At 44.3% G+C, this 13,485-nt stretch overlaps 1 protein-coding gene across 2 annotated transcripts in view; it reads left to right on the top strand.

Moving 5' to 3' along the window:
- The window catches only part of LOC119593617 (aminopeptidase N-like), a 14,474-nt gene extending 9,496 nt beyond the window's left edge, over window positions 1-4,978 (top strand). The window contains exons 13-17 of one of the 2 annotated variants that reach the window (XM_037942580.1): window positions 1,996-2,165; window positions 2,317-2,487; window positions 3,116-3,259; window positions 3,389-3,461; window positions 3,641-4,978. In XM_037942580.1, the coding sequence (XP_037798508.1) occupies window positions 1,996-2,165; window positions 2,317-2,487; window positions 3,116-3,259; window positions 3,389-3,461; window positions 3,641-3,805 (723 nt within the window). In that variant the 3' untranslated portion in view covers window positions 3,806-4,978. Of the gene's footprint in view, window positions 1-1,995; window positions 2,187-2,316; window positions 2,488-3,115; window positions 3,260-3,388; window positions 3,462-3,640 lie in introns of both variants that reach the window. The other variant, XM_037942574.1, reaches the window with a different exon arrangement.
- The last annotated feature ends 8,507 nt before the right edge of the window (window positions 4,979-13,485 follow it).

Raw genomic sequence — 13,485 nt, 5'->3', positions numbered from 1 at the left:
CTAAGTCTCAGGGTCTCTCATAGTGATTCTCGATGCACCAAGTCAAATGCCTTTTTGAAGTCGATGTAGGCTGCAAGCAACCATGACCAAACTCATGAAGGCATTCCACAATTACTTGATGTGTTAGGATACGACCTATTGTGGACTTGCCAGGAGTGAATCCAGACTGCTTCAGTCTCTGGTGCCTTAGTAGGGGGTTACAGATCCATTTCAGAAGAATGTGGGCGAAAACCTCGTCCCAACGATCCCCTTTCCCATTCCACAGAGGGATGACCACACCCCTCAACAGGTCAAGGGGAATGGAGTGTATCCACAGGGTAGCCACTACCAGCCTATGGTCAGTGCCACAGAATCGGGACTATAGTAAACCCTGCAATTCTGAAGGATCCTCCAGTGAGTGTTGACAAGAATGTGGTCGATCTCCTTGGCCACAATACCCACATCACTATACAATGTCCAGTGATGAGGGTTGGAGCACTGATATCAGGAGCCAGAAATCCTCAATCATTGGGACCTACCAAAGCCCCAGAGAAAGAGGCTCAGGATAAGCTCCCGAGCCATGGGGACCGACAGACATCTAGTAGCCAGTTCGATCACAGCTGGATACCACACTGAAGTCGCCCAGAACAATGAAAATGTTTTGCCGGTGACAATTGTCCACTATGGAAGTGGGTTTAGCATAGAACACTTCTTTCACATTGAGTTTGCAAACATCGGTAAGTGCGTACACAACAATAAGAGACATGAAGCCAAAAGCATGCTTCAGTCTCAGTGCCATTATACGCTCATCAGCCGGTTTTACCTCTATTACCGAAGGTTGAAGTCGGCTGGAGATGGCCGCGGCTACTCCCTGGAGATGATGACCATCGCCACAGACCGACCATACTGATCATGCCACTGCCAGGTCTTCTCACCTCAACTTCCAGCTGCTTTAGTTCCCTCGATAGCAGGGGTAACTACCCTTCCTGCCACAAGGACTGGATGCTAAAAGCGCAAACCTGGATAGCTTGCCTGAGGTTAGGGCTCGAGCAGTCGCTCCGGGTGGAGACGCCATCTCTGCCACCGCCGCCAGTGCTGCCCAAATAAAACTGGGCAGCAGGCTTTGGGGCCCAAGTCCGACTGTGGGGCTCCCTAGGGCTTTGCCCCACAGGCCTCATACTGGGTTGGCACCTACCAGGGCGCAGGTGGGACGAGTAACTGCACCCCAACATTTGCCTTCCCAACAAGACTCACAGCCCACCTCACTTGCTGGGTGGGAGGGATAGCACCCCCATCTGTTTCCTGGGGGGAGGAGGACCGGCAAGGCACTTCCTCGAGCCCCCAATTAACCCCAGGGGGGGCTGCAAAGTACGAGTTGGTACGGAGCCAGGGTGTATGTAAACGCCGGTGGGCCATGATTCCATACTTCTGGGGCCTCCTGTTGCTCCGAGATTCCCCACAGTTTAGCCTGGGACCGTAAGGTGTCCGGATTCCATGGGTGGCCACAAGGAGGAACTGCAGAAGTCTCGATGACAGAGAGGCTGTGAACTGGCTGGGGAGGCTTATGCAGAGCTGCTCCATCGCTTTACATCTCCCTGAGCATGAAGACTCCCCCATACACACACACACACACACACACACACATATATATATATATATATATATTTATATATATATATTTATATATATATATATTTATATATATATATATATATATATATATATATATATATATATATATATATATATATATATATATATATGAACATACACACACACACACACACACACACACACACACACACACACACACACACACACACACACACACACACACACACACACACACACACACACATGTTTATACATATATATGTATATACATATATTTATAGGCACACACACACACACACACGTGTGTGTGTGTGTGTACATTGCTTTATCTATCTATCTATCTATATGCATATGTATTGACAGGGATAAATTGATATAGATACATAAAGCAACACTTTACAGCAATTTATTTTGGAGCTGGTGCTGACGCTGTACAACGAAGTGGGCTTTCATGGCAGCGTCGAGTCCCCTTTTGTGAGCCAGAAGAAGCGGAAGATAGCCGTGAGCTGGGCGTGCATTCTGGGCCACAAAGACTGCTTACATCGCGCGAGAAAATTCTATAGGCAATGGATGTTAAACCCCGCCCATGCAAAGCAAGTCCTTCACAATGTATTCATATACTGATATTGTGTCCGAATTCCATTGTTTTTTTCCTAATTTTATTCGTAAACACACACCAACAACAACGGCCATTTCATACACTCGCACACGCACTCCATACAGGACAACGGCACCTAGCTTGAGACCCATAGTTCTCTGCCACGGCATCGCTGAGGGAGGCGCTGCCGAGTGGAACTTCGCGTGGAACAGGTACCTGAACGAGACAGATCAGGCCGAGATATATCTGCTCTTGTCCATCATGGCTTGCAGCAAAGACGCCGAGACACTGAAGAGGTAAATCCTGAGGGAGAAATAAATTGATAGTTTGGTTATATGGATAGAAAGTTAGGCATATAGATGGATAGGTAGATTGGATCATGGATTTCCATGATTTTCTTGGCAATTTAGAGCGGTGGTTTGCCGTTGCCTTCCGCCCGGTGTTTTTATCGAGTCACCATCTCTATTTACCCGGTTCTGGGACCGGCACCGAAATGGGCTGGCTTACCCACCCAGTGGTCAGGTAGGCAATCAAGGTGAAGTTCCTTGCCAAAGGGAACAACGCGTCGGCCGGTGACTCGAACCCTCGAACCCAGATTGCCGTTGTGACAGTCTTGAGTTCGATGCTCTAACCACTCGGCCATCGCGGCCTCCAAGTTATTATATAGCTATGTATATAGACAGATACATAGATAATGTACACAGACATTTAAATAGATAAATAGAAAGATATGCATATAGACAGATATATAATAGACAAGTAAATAGACAGATAAAGAGATGTAGAGATAATAAAAATATAACAAGAGACAGATATATATAAAGATAAATATATAGATAAACACAAACAGATGGATAGATAGATAGATGCCTAGGCAGACAGAGAGGTAAGGTTTTCTGTTGATCGAACACCATCCTGTCACAGATACTTGGAGATGGTTGTTGACCCAGAAACCAACGTCAAGACGATTGACCTGACGACTGTCTTCATTAGCATCGGGCAGAACGAACTGGGTCGCCGCCTAGTTTGGGATTACTTCACGGAGCATTGGAATGACCTCTTCTCCACGTAAGTTATTTTATACTTTTATGAATATGGCTGAAGAGGATGCAGTCATATCCCATGGGACGAATTTCACATTCAAAGGTAATTTTTATAGAGATGCTGAGATTCTCGTGTTTCATTCCTTACTGATAGCTGGAAGGCTTTGAGAGGAGAGGTATTGACACGGTTGACATACTTCTTCAATACGAGGCAGGAACTGGAGGATGTAAGTTTGCATTGCACGTTTAATGCATCATACTACTATTGTATACACAGTTATATATACATACTTTGGCATACAAACTATATGAAGAGAATAGGGGAAATACAGAGACATGCTACGCATATTTTTCAATGTGTTTTACGGCTTATGAATTTAAATATAACACATGTACCTATTACTAGATGGAGCTCTTCCTGAACAACGAAAAGATAGACAAAACGGACAGCGAGTTGAAAATCGGACATGCGTTGAAGAGGGCAAGGCACAACCTGGCGTGGATGGAGGCCAACTATGGCTTCATAAAGAGGTGGCTGGAGGAGAATGGCTACTCCTCGAAACCGCTCTGAGTTCCAACAGTTGACTACTTGTACAAACCCAGAAGCTCATTCGATTGCTGGCTTCTGTAGGTTGCATATTTTCTTGTAAGGACTTTTCACCGCATTTCAATAATGAAACGGAGTTGACACGATTTTTGCGTGTCCAAAGCACGAGGGCGTTCTTTTGAGTGTTATTTTATCGTACTCGAATCTACGTGGATACGTAATTTGTGTACATGCATTCTGTAACACACACATAAACGCGCGCGCACGAATGGAATGTTGTAATCATATAATGCAACATTTTAAAAAGATGCGTTAGCAACATGAACAGCAAAGCCCTGGAACGGATAATATATTATGAGCAAATGTTAACTAAACAATATTGAATAGTCTCACAGTCGCAAATAAAAAAATCTAACATGACCTAGCAACTGATTTTAGTAAGCTTATTACTCGACTGTCTAAATGGTGATTACTGTAGAAATAAATATATATTACAACTAACAATAATGCCTCGCTAAAATTTTAAAGATTATCTAGACAAACATTCAATTTTTGAAGGTGGACAAAGTGAGAACCATAGAACAATTATGGAATACCATTTACAAATATGATAGCAGAAAGTTAAAAATAACAACAATGTATGAAATCAACAAAAACTCGCACACTATTGGAACCTGTTGAATCATCTTTTGGATTTGCATCAGTCTGTATGCTTCTATCTTAATACAATATGATACACTCTGGCCAGCCAATCAGAATGCAATATTTGAAGCTGTAGTGTACCTCTTATTTTGCAACGAGGGTCTTGCAGAGTATGACTTTCGAACAGGTGGCCGTTTTATAGAATGGTAGCAAGGCGTGTTATTACAGCACAACCTGCTCGTCACTGAAGCCCTGAAAAAAAATATGTAGAATTTATTCTACATATTTCAACTTCTTCATTTTCCATTTCTTTCTATTCATATTGTTAATTTTAACTGTATTATCCATTCTAATATGCTCTTATCTACTATGTATTTTCATAGTGCCCTTACTTTTTTCTTAAAAGTAATTGAAAGTAAATAAAATTACGTCCTTCGTACATTATTGATTACACTAATATTGGTAAGTGCTATTAGGAAGCATATTGTCGGATTTTCTATTTCTGTTGAAAGACGGGGTATCGATGTATGGCAATTAATAAAATAGGTGTATTGGCTTTTCGTTTATTGTCTTCCTTTCTGATTTTTTTTTCAGTATTGCAGTATTGATTGACATTCATAAAATCCACGACTACCTTGCAAAGTTCACCCACGAGCTTATTGTAGACTCTTTGGGAGGGACACTGTGGATACTGTGACCAATCTCTGTAGCTGACAGACGCTCGGCGTGGCTGTGTACGGAACTCCGGATAGACAAGACTAGCGTGACCGCTGCTTGCTACATTTATATTGGGTCTAGATTCATCTTATTAGTGAAATATATCAATCATATACCTTTACCGATATGATCTTAAATAGAATGTACATATCTACTTTCTATAAATTTAGAAGATACATTATGTCTTTGAGAAGATATGTGAGCTTTTTTTAAGAAATGTAATAATGTCTGTAATGGTAAGAATCCTAGCCGTGTTCTTATTAAAGAAGAAGATGAAGAAGAAGAAAAAAAATATATGTGTAAAACTGCCAACCTGCAAATCATTAGTGGTGGGCGTACCATATGTGTAAACCATGCACTCTACAAATATACCACTACACAATCTACATCCGGGTGAAAGCAATCGAAAAGCAATCGATTACTGATCGCAAAAGTAATCAGTTCCAAAAATGAGTATCGGCCGTCACTAGTGCCAGAGTAATGAATAGGCCTAATTTAAAAAATGATAATGATAATGACGGCAATAGTGATAAGTTTGAAATACTAATGCAGATAAATAGAAATACTAATACATATATTCATTATTATAATCATGGTAAAGCTAGCAAAATAGTCGATTGACCTGGAGTACTTTTAGTTTAGTTTAGTCATTTACCGCCCTGGCTAACTGCACAGGCTTGGGCAAGCTGTGGTACATTTGATACATGGTCATAGCATTACATTGGAATTTTAGATTATAACATTTTTATGATCTATGCTAATATCAGTCAAAGGAAAAGAACAGTTACACAGTCTTTTATCTACTCATCTACCACGTGTTAGTGAAATCCTTTATTTACCACCCTGGCTAACTGCACAGGCCTGGTACATTTGATACCTGGTCATAGCATTATATAATAGTATTACATTTGAATTTTAGGCTATAGCATTATTATGATAAGTACTATATCAGTTAAAAGAAAGGACCAATTTCACAGTCCTTTATCTACTCATCTGCCACGCCGGCGGACAGCTTGATCGTGGCAAGGCATTGCTATTGTAGTAGATGGTTTGGCATCTACTATTTGGCCTGGTGTCTTATCTCTTTGGGGAGTGTTTATTGTGGGTGTGAGTGCCCACAGGTATGGCTGGGTGTTGAAGATGAAGTTGGAAATCAATGGGGGAGCTAAGGACTGGGCAGTCGTTGTGTTGCTGCTGTTGTCCTGTTCTGCTGGAGGATCGGGGATTGCTGGCTCTCGGTTTGAGATTTGCGAAGTTCTGGCTTCGCCCGGGCCTTCATACAAATGGCCCGGCCTGAGTCAGCTATTTATGGCTGTCTCATTTTGTTTTCTGACACTCCATGTTTACCGTAGTGGCGGGATTGCCAGCAGGCACTCCAGCCGCCATGGTGTAAGCATGCGGCATAATCTCATTGCCAGCCCGGCGGCTGTTGTGGGCAGTCCTTGTCTCAAAAATTGTGTGTGCTCATAATTCTGTAAGTAATGTACCAACGTGGCGTTCGGCTCGCCACAGTGCATGCAACACTTGTCTTTGTGGTCAATTGTCTCTATGATCTGCCATGCGCAATGGTAACCTGTGAAGAACGACTTCGGTACCTCTATTGATTGCTTCAGAGAGTGCCATTGGCTCATAGTCTGTAGCATCTGAGTACCATCTGGCTGAGGGGGAGGATCATGTTTTCTCTCTGTGAAGCTGCAGGAGGAAGGCACGAGCTGTGGCATTACACTTCTGCCTTAAGATTTTTCGGCTCGGTTTTATGATCATGGGATTTGCCAATGTCTCCTAGCCCGTCAGCAAGCTCATTCCCTCTGATGCCTATGTAGCTAGGGACCCAGTTTATGATTCTTCTTCTACCCTGAGCAAGAATTCTCTGTGCTATCGTGAGGACAGTGGTCAGAAGGTAGATGTTATCTTTGGGAAGATGTTATCTTTGTAGCGAGGAGGCGTTGTCTGTTACCCTCATGGATTGTGTGGCATCCCTTGCTGCAAAGCCGGCGCCTGCAATGTGGTTTAAGGGATCGACTGATTCATCTGTGAAGTAGGTTCTACTACCCGGAGGAGTGACGGCTGCAATGACCCTTTCAGCTTCTGCCTTTAGACTAGGCATGGTGTATTCTCCTTGACAAGCTAATGACAGAGAACTCGATCGAGGTTTGTGCCCAAGGCGGGGCTTCAAGAAAGTCAGGGTTGGGGGAGTCCATGCCCTTGGCAAGTAGTTCTATGAGCTGATAGTGTATCAACACCCTGGCTGTGTGAGACAGCCAAGAGGAGCTTGTGGACTTGTTCTAGGTGTCTGAGTATTTTTTGTCTCATGTTTGTGTTCCTTGGGGCTTGGATGAACTTTGAAAAGAACTGAGTTGCCATTAGATCAATTCATGATTCCAGGGGGAGAAGGTTTGCCTCCATGAGGAGATTAAGGTCCTTCGTCCACCCTGGGGCAACCAGAATGAATCTGGCAGTTTCATTTTGAACTGTCTTCAATTTTTCTCTTAATTTTGGCTTTGCGGCAATCAGGAAGACAGAAGCATAGTCCCGAATGGGACGGATGGCATGTACATAGAATGGTCTTAGTACTTTATGTCTGGCTCCTATGTGTCTCCCAGACATGACAGACAGTCTTGCTTTGCTTTGGTCAACCAAGTACAGGACCTCCTTTTTTAAAGAAGAGGGTCCGGTCAATCATTACCCCAAGGTAATGGAAGACCTGGACCCATTCCCTGGATTTTCAGACTTGTGCCTTAAACATTTAGTCTCAGAGCCATGGCTTTGCATTTGGCTGCAGATATCTTTAGTCCTGTCCTACAGCACTCCTCAGATACAAGATCCAGACACTCCTGGGCTTTACTTAGGCAGTGTGCTTCAGTGGAGATGATTGAAAGGTCGTCTGCATAGGAGATGATCTTGCACCCCACTGGGAACTGTATGTTGAGGATGCAGGACATTAGGGTGTTGAAAAGGGCTGGACTGAGGACCCCACCCTGAGGAGTTCCATTTTCTAGTGGCATGTGCTGTGATAGGTGACCTTGAAATCTGACTTTGGCTGTTCTGTTCCTGAAATAGTCACCTATCCAAGCCAGGAGCTTTTCTCTGATTCCCATCTGGATCAGGATCTCTTGAATAGCAAGAGGACATTAATTCAAAAGCCTTTTCCAGGTCTAGGAATACTACCACAGAAGTGACAGTGCTGATTGTGCTTAAGGAACCCTTGTGAACCCATGGAGGTGTTCATGTGGGGGTCCTATTTTCCATTGGAGTCGGTTTAGTACCATTCTCTGGGCTGTCTTGCCCAGACAGCCTAAGAAAGAGATGGAGCAGTACTTCCTTGGCTTCTTTGGTTTTGGGATGAGAACTATCATGGCCCTCTTCCAGCTCTGGGGTAGAATGGAAGTTTCCTAGGACTTGTTGATTCACACCATTCCAGACTCTTATGGCAGTTTCCTTGGTATTGCTGACTGCTTCCCTTAAGAGGGCTAGGTTGTCTTTGCCTTCGGAATTGTTTTCTGCACATGTTCACTCTGGTTCTTCCTTAATCTTATCATTAAAGTACCAGGTGTCTTTATAACTCCTGGTCAATGGCCGAGTTTTAGGTATAGTCTGTGAGGCTTCTTAATTTATGGCACTGATAAGTCTGGCTTCAAGCACTTTCATGCTTTCACTCTCTGGGGTTCATTGCATCTAAGTGGACCAAGGCATTCTGAAAGGCTTTCCAGTTGTTCCAGTCTGTTTTTCATCTTGAATATGGTTGTGGCTTTTGGACTGGGCCAGCATCCATGAGGGTAGTAACAGTGCCCTAATGGTCATTTGCGACAGTCTCATCGACACATCATCTAATTCTCTCCACCAGAGCCACATTGGCCAAGGTGAAGTCTAGGACCCTTTCTGAGTTGGCTCTTGGCTATTGAAAGTCTTAAGCACATTGGCTATGTGATGGCCTGCCGCATCCAGTGTCCTGCATGCAGTGGTGTGCATTGAACTCTCCTCCTATGATCACTCGGTCTTGTGCTGCAGTAGCACAGACCTGGCTGATGTCTAAGCTACTGAAGCCTGGCTTGTTGTACACATTGTGCAGCTTGAGGGGGCCCCCAGCCAGGTGAATCTCATAAGGTGTATCTTTTCTCTTTGCTGACTTTACCTGGGTTAATTTGTTCTGGCACTGGCTGCACAGATTCAGCCTATTTTGGCTTTGCCTGTGAGAGCGTCGCCAAGGTTGGAGTGAGGAGGTCTTGGCCATTTCCATCATGGAGACAGTGACTGCCTTTTCTGCCTCCTCACTCGACCTCCCCAAAGCTGTTACTACTGCAGTGATTACAGCAGTCAACAGGAGGGTCATATCTTCCTCTTCAAAGAGGAGATTATTGTCTCTTGGGGAAGCGTTTGCAGTTCTCTTTGAACCTTTATTCCTGTGGTTCTTTTTCTGCACTTTTATTATGGTCGGAGACTCCTTTTATTAGAGATATCTGGTTTCGGTTGCGGAGGAGCTTTCTTCCTCTTAGAAGGTCGGGAAGCCTTTTCTCTTTTATTCTATCCCCAGACATGGGTGCCTGGGAGAGCAGAAACAAAGTCTGTTTTTTAGCAAACTCTTGTCGCCTGAGGGCCGCCTCTTTCCTAGCAGAGCAAGCCAAGCTCCAGACATGAGGCCCTCTTGGCACAGTTGGGACATTTGGCTCCTGTGTCCCTTTGTTCTTCCTTGTAGCCTTACGGTATACCTCGACATATTTAGGCTTGGCCTTGCAGATAGCCTGGTGGTGACCATATCTTTGGCACTTAAAGCACCAAAGTGGCTCAGGCACATATGTTCTTAGGTTGAACTTGCCCCAATTACCCAGATCAAGGTAGTGATTGGGGCTCCTTTCACCAGTTCATCAGGACTTGCCTACTTGGACTCTTCCCATTCAACATTTGGGAAGCCTCTATGACCTGTGGGTGTGATGTGATCAGATCCACATCATGCGAAAGTCAAGATGGTGATACTTGGCTTTCACTCTCCTATTGTCGGGATTCAGTGGCAAGAGACACACTTTCCTCCTATCATTAAACTCCTTGGTTTCCTGCAGGAAATTCATGGTTGCTTGGTCTTTGGGCATAATAATCATGGTCTCTGGCAACCTGGATTAACAACCGGATTTTTCTCTGCATCTCCAATGCTCTCACCGATTGGTAGGCATTGTTGAAGCCTTCAGGTTTAGAGGGAACCTTGAACTGTGGGGGTCCAGACTCTCCCTCAGTGTCCGTCTCCGGCCTGGGTCGTTTCAGACCGCCTTTTCGCCTTAAATTCTGGGCTACGGTCGTGGAAGCAGCAACTGTTTGGGCTGGTTCAGCTTGTACTACCATCTCGGGCAGGGAAGACGTCTGAGGGGTACTCAGAGGTCTCCCTGATTTGGGTGCTGGCCTGGAAAGGCGAGCACGAGAGTCCATCTGCTGGACAATCTCATGGACAGACTTGTTTTTGGCTGCTGTCGTGTCCATTTTAGCAGCAGGTCTGACAGAGTCAACCTGCACTTTGGATTTTCTCTTGCCGCTAGAAGCCATGTATGGCTTCAGAGTGACTGCCATAGTCTGGGCCTTGTACGGTTTGTCATCATTTATATCTCTATGTTGTGGAGAAATACTTGCCATGAAATAAGCAGCTATTTAATCCTCTCATGCCCACCCACCACTGAGTCCACCAAGGGGAAGCTGTATGTTAGAACTAACGTGTAACAGCCACAGCGGTTGTGAGAGAATATATGCAGCCAATGGTCGTTGTACCGCCACTCACGGGACCAATGTGAGTGCCAACAGCGACAATGACTGCTTGAACCTAACACCCCAAAGGAGACCAGCTGATTGACCTGACCGGGCCACGATCAGGCCACCCGTCTTGCTGGAATAAGGGACCAAAGTGTGTTAGCCACAGGGTGTACTCATGCTTGGCATTACTCAACCTCCAGGACTCCTGTCTCCACAGCGCACAGGGAAGCCATGCACGGCAAACATGTGGGTAAGTGTGAATCCCTGGGGAGAGATCACAGGGGATGCCCTTACACCTACAAGATAGGTATCATTGTCTGGAACCCTTCCTTCCTCCCTCTATGGTGAAACAGCCACCCAAAGGCTATATCACCTATATCAGGTCTTGCACTTCAAAGAGGAGGTTCCAGTGGCATGACCACGAGTGACAGTAGATGGTTTGGCATCTGGACTGGTGTCTCATCTCTTTGGGGAGTGTTTGCTGTGGGTTTGAGTGGGTGCTGAATATGAAGTTGGAGATCAATAGGGGAGCTGGCAGGCTCCCCAGTCGGCTAAGGACTGGGCAGTCCTTGTGTTGCTGCTGCTTTTGTGTCTGCTGTAGGATCAGGGATTGCTGGATCTTGGTTCCGAATTCTGTGGCTTAAGTACACGAACACTGTATAAGTGCGCAGGGAACTGCCCAATGAGTGAGGACATGGTTGTGGACCTGGTGTGACCCAACCTGGGAAACTACACTGAACTTCAGGTTGTGGGGTCGTACTGCTGCAGGTACTCCCCCTCCAGAAAGTGAGCTAAGCGAGTGAGTAAGCGAAATACCATGACATGTCACTCCAGGGTCTCCAGTATAGTTGATGATTGGCATCTACTATTTGGACTGGTCTATATCTCTTTGTTGAGTGACTGTTGTGGGTGTGAGTGGGTACTGGAGGTGAAGTGGAGATCAACAGGGGGACCGGTCGGCTCCCCAGTCGGCTAAGGACTGGGCAGTCTTTGTACTTACTGTTACTGTTGCCATGTTTTGCTGGAGGATCGGGGATTGCTGATCTCGGTTCTGGATTCTACAGCTTAACTACACATGCATTGTGTAAGTGCGCAGAGAACGAGGGGAGCCCGCTGCCCAATGAGTGAGGACATGGCTGTGAACTTAGTGTGACTCAACCTGGGAAACTATGCTGAACGTCAGGTTGTGGGGTCGTGCTTTTACACTACATTTGATATGTGGCCATGTCATACTACATTCCAAATTTAGCATTAGATACAGCCTAAATATATCTTCTAAGACATCAGATATGAAATGGTTACATAGTTCTCCATACCTCATGTTAGGTGGTCTTAAAGGCTGTAACACATGGCACTCTGAGATATAATGTACAACTGTTTGCTTATAGTCTTCATTATACAGTTTACTCTTATTTTCTTCAACATTACAAACTGTACTGACTGCCAATACAATCTATATCCAAGCCTGATTCGTGCGGTCACAATATCACACTGTCTTGTTTTTGTTTTATGTAAACCATTGATTAATGAATCTTGCATAAACCTGTCATACTGGTTTATGCTACAGCTTTCAAAGCGTTGAAAATTAATCAACTCAGTCAAGCACTCAGTGAATCGTAGAAAATTACTCCTGAGCCTTGATTCAATAGAAATTCGGTAGCCATGAGTATTCCTGCCTACTCAGTTTATATAGTGTTAGCCCAGTCATGAACTCTCCTATAATCCTGGTGCTGCAAAATATTATTTTTACAACAAAAGTGCATTCTGCTCTGCTCCCAGACTGCAAGGATCCGTTCTGTCCATGCATTGGACAGTTTCAATATGCTCATTTATAATTGCAAGTCATACTGCAGGGGGAAACTGTCTTTTTGGGGGGCAGGTGTGTAGTATACATTTAGGTCCGACGTTTTCCACAGTGGAACAGAACGTCCATCTTAGTTATGGGTATATTCAGCCGAGCTGAGTGTTTACATGTTACTTGTATTCATGGATTTGAGTATGAAGTTAGCTCCTCTATTTTATGTTTTAGTTGTCTTTGGAACTCTATACAATGGATTGCCAATGAACTTTGTATCATTAGCAATTACCCTGAGGTATTTGTACTGGTGTCAAAAATCTAGCTCAATGTCATTTATATGAAACCTTCGGTTAGGTGCTGTGTTTTTTCAGTTGAGATTATTTAGCTACATTCAGTAGCCCTTGCTGAAAGTATATCTAGAATCTCATGCATTCTCTCCTCGGATGAGGATTTAATGCAAATATTACCTTCAAGTGGTATATCGCCTAGTAATCTATACATTAGGATATTAAATAGCATGGGACTAAGTACGCCTCCCTGAGGTGTGCCAAGTTCAAATACTTTTGTATGAGTACTCTTAATGTCCCTGAAGAGAACCTGAATCCATGTTACAGTTTTCCTTGAATACCAAAGCTAGCTAGATGCTCAAGAATAATTTGTCTGTTTGTAATATCAAAGGCAGATTGAAGATCAAGAGATACGGTTTGCATGCCTGGTTTTGAGTTTGTTAAATTCTCTGCAAGACAGTACTGGCTACTACGTCCTGGGAGAAATCCATACAGACTGGGGGGATAACTTAGCATTTATGTGATATATA

The sequence above is a fragment of the Penaeus monodon genome, chromosome 3, assembly GCF_015228065.2.
Source record: "Penaeus monodon isolate SGIC_2016 chromosome 3, NSTDA_Pmon_1, whole genome shotgun sequence".
Taxonomy (NCBI): Eukaryota; Metazoa; Arthropoda; class Malacostraca; order Decapoda; family Penaeidae; genus Penaeus; species Penaeus monodon.
The sequence above is the reverse complement of the archived record's forward strand: the minus strand, read 5'-3'. Positions and strand labels throughout refer to the sequence as shown.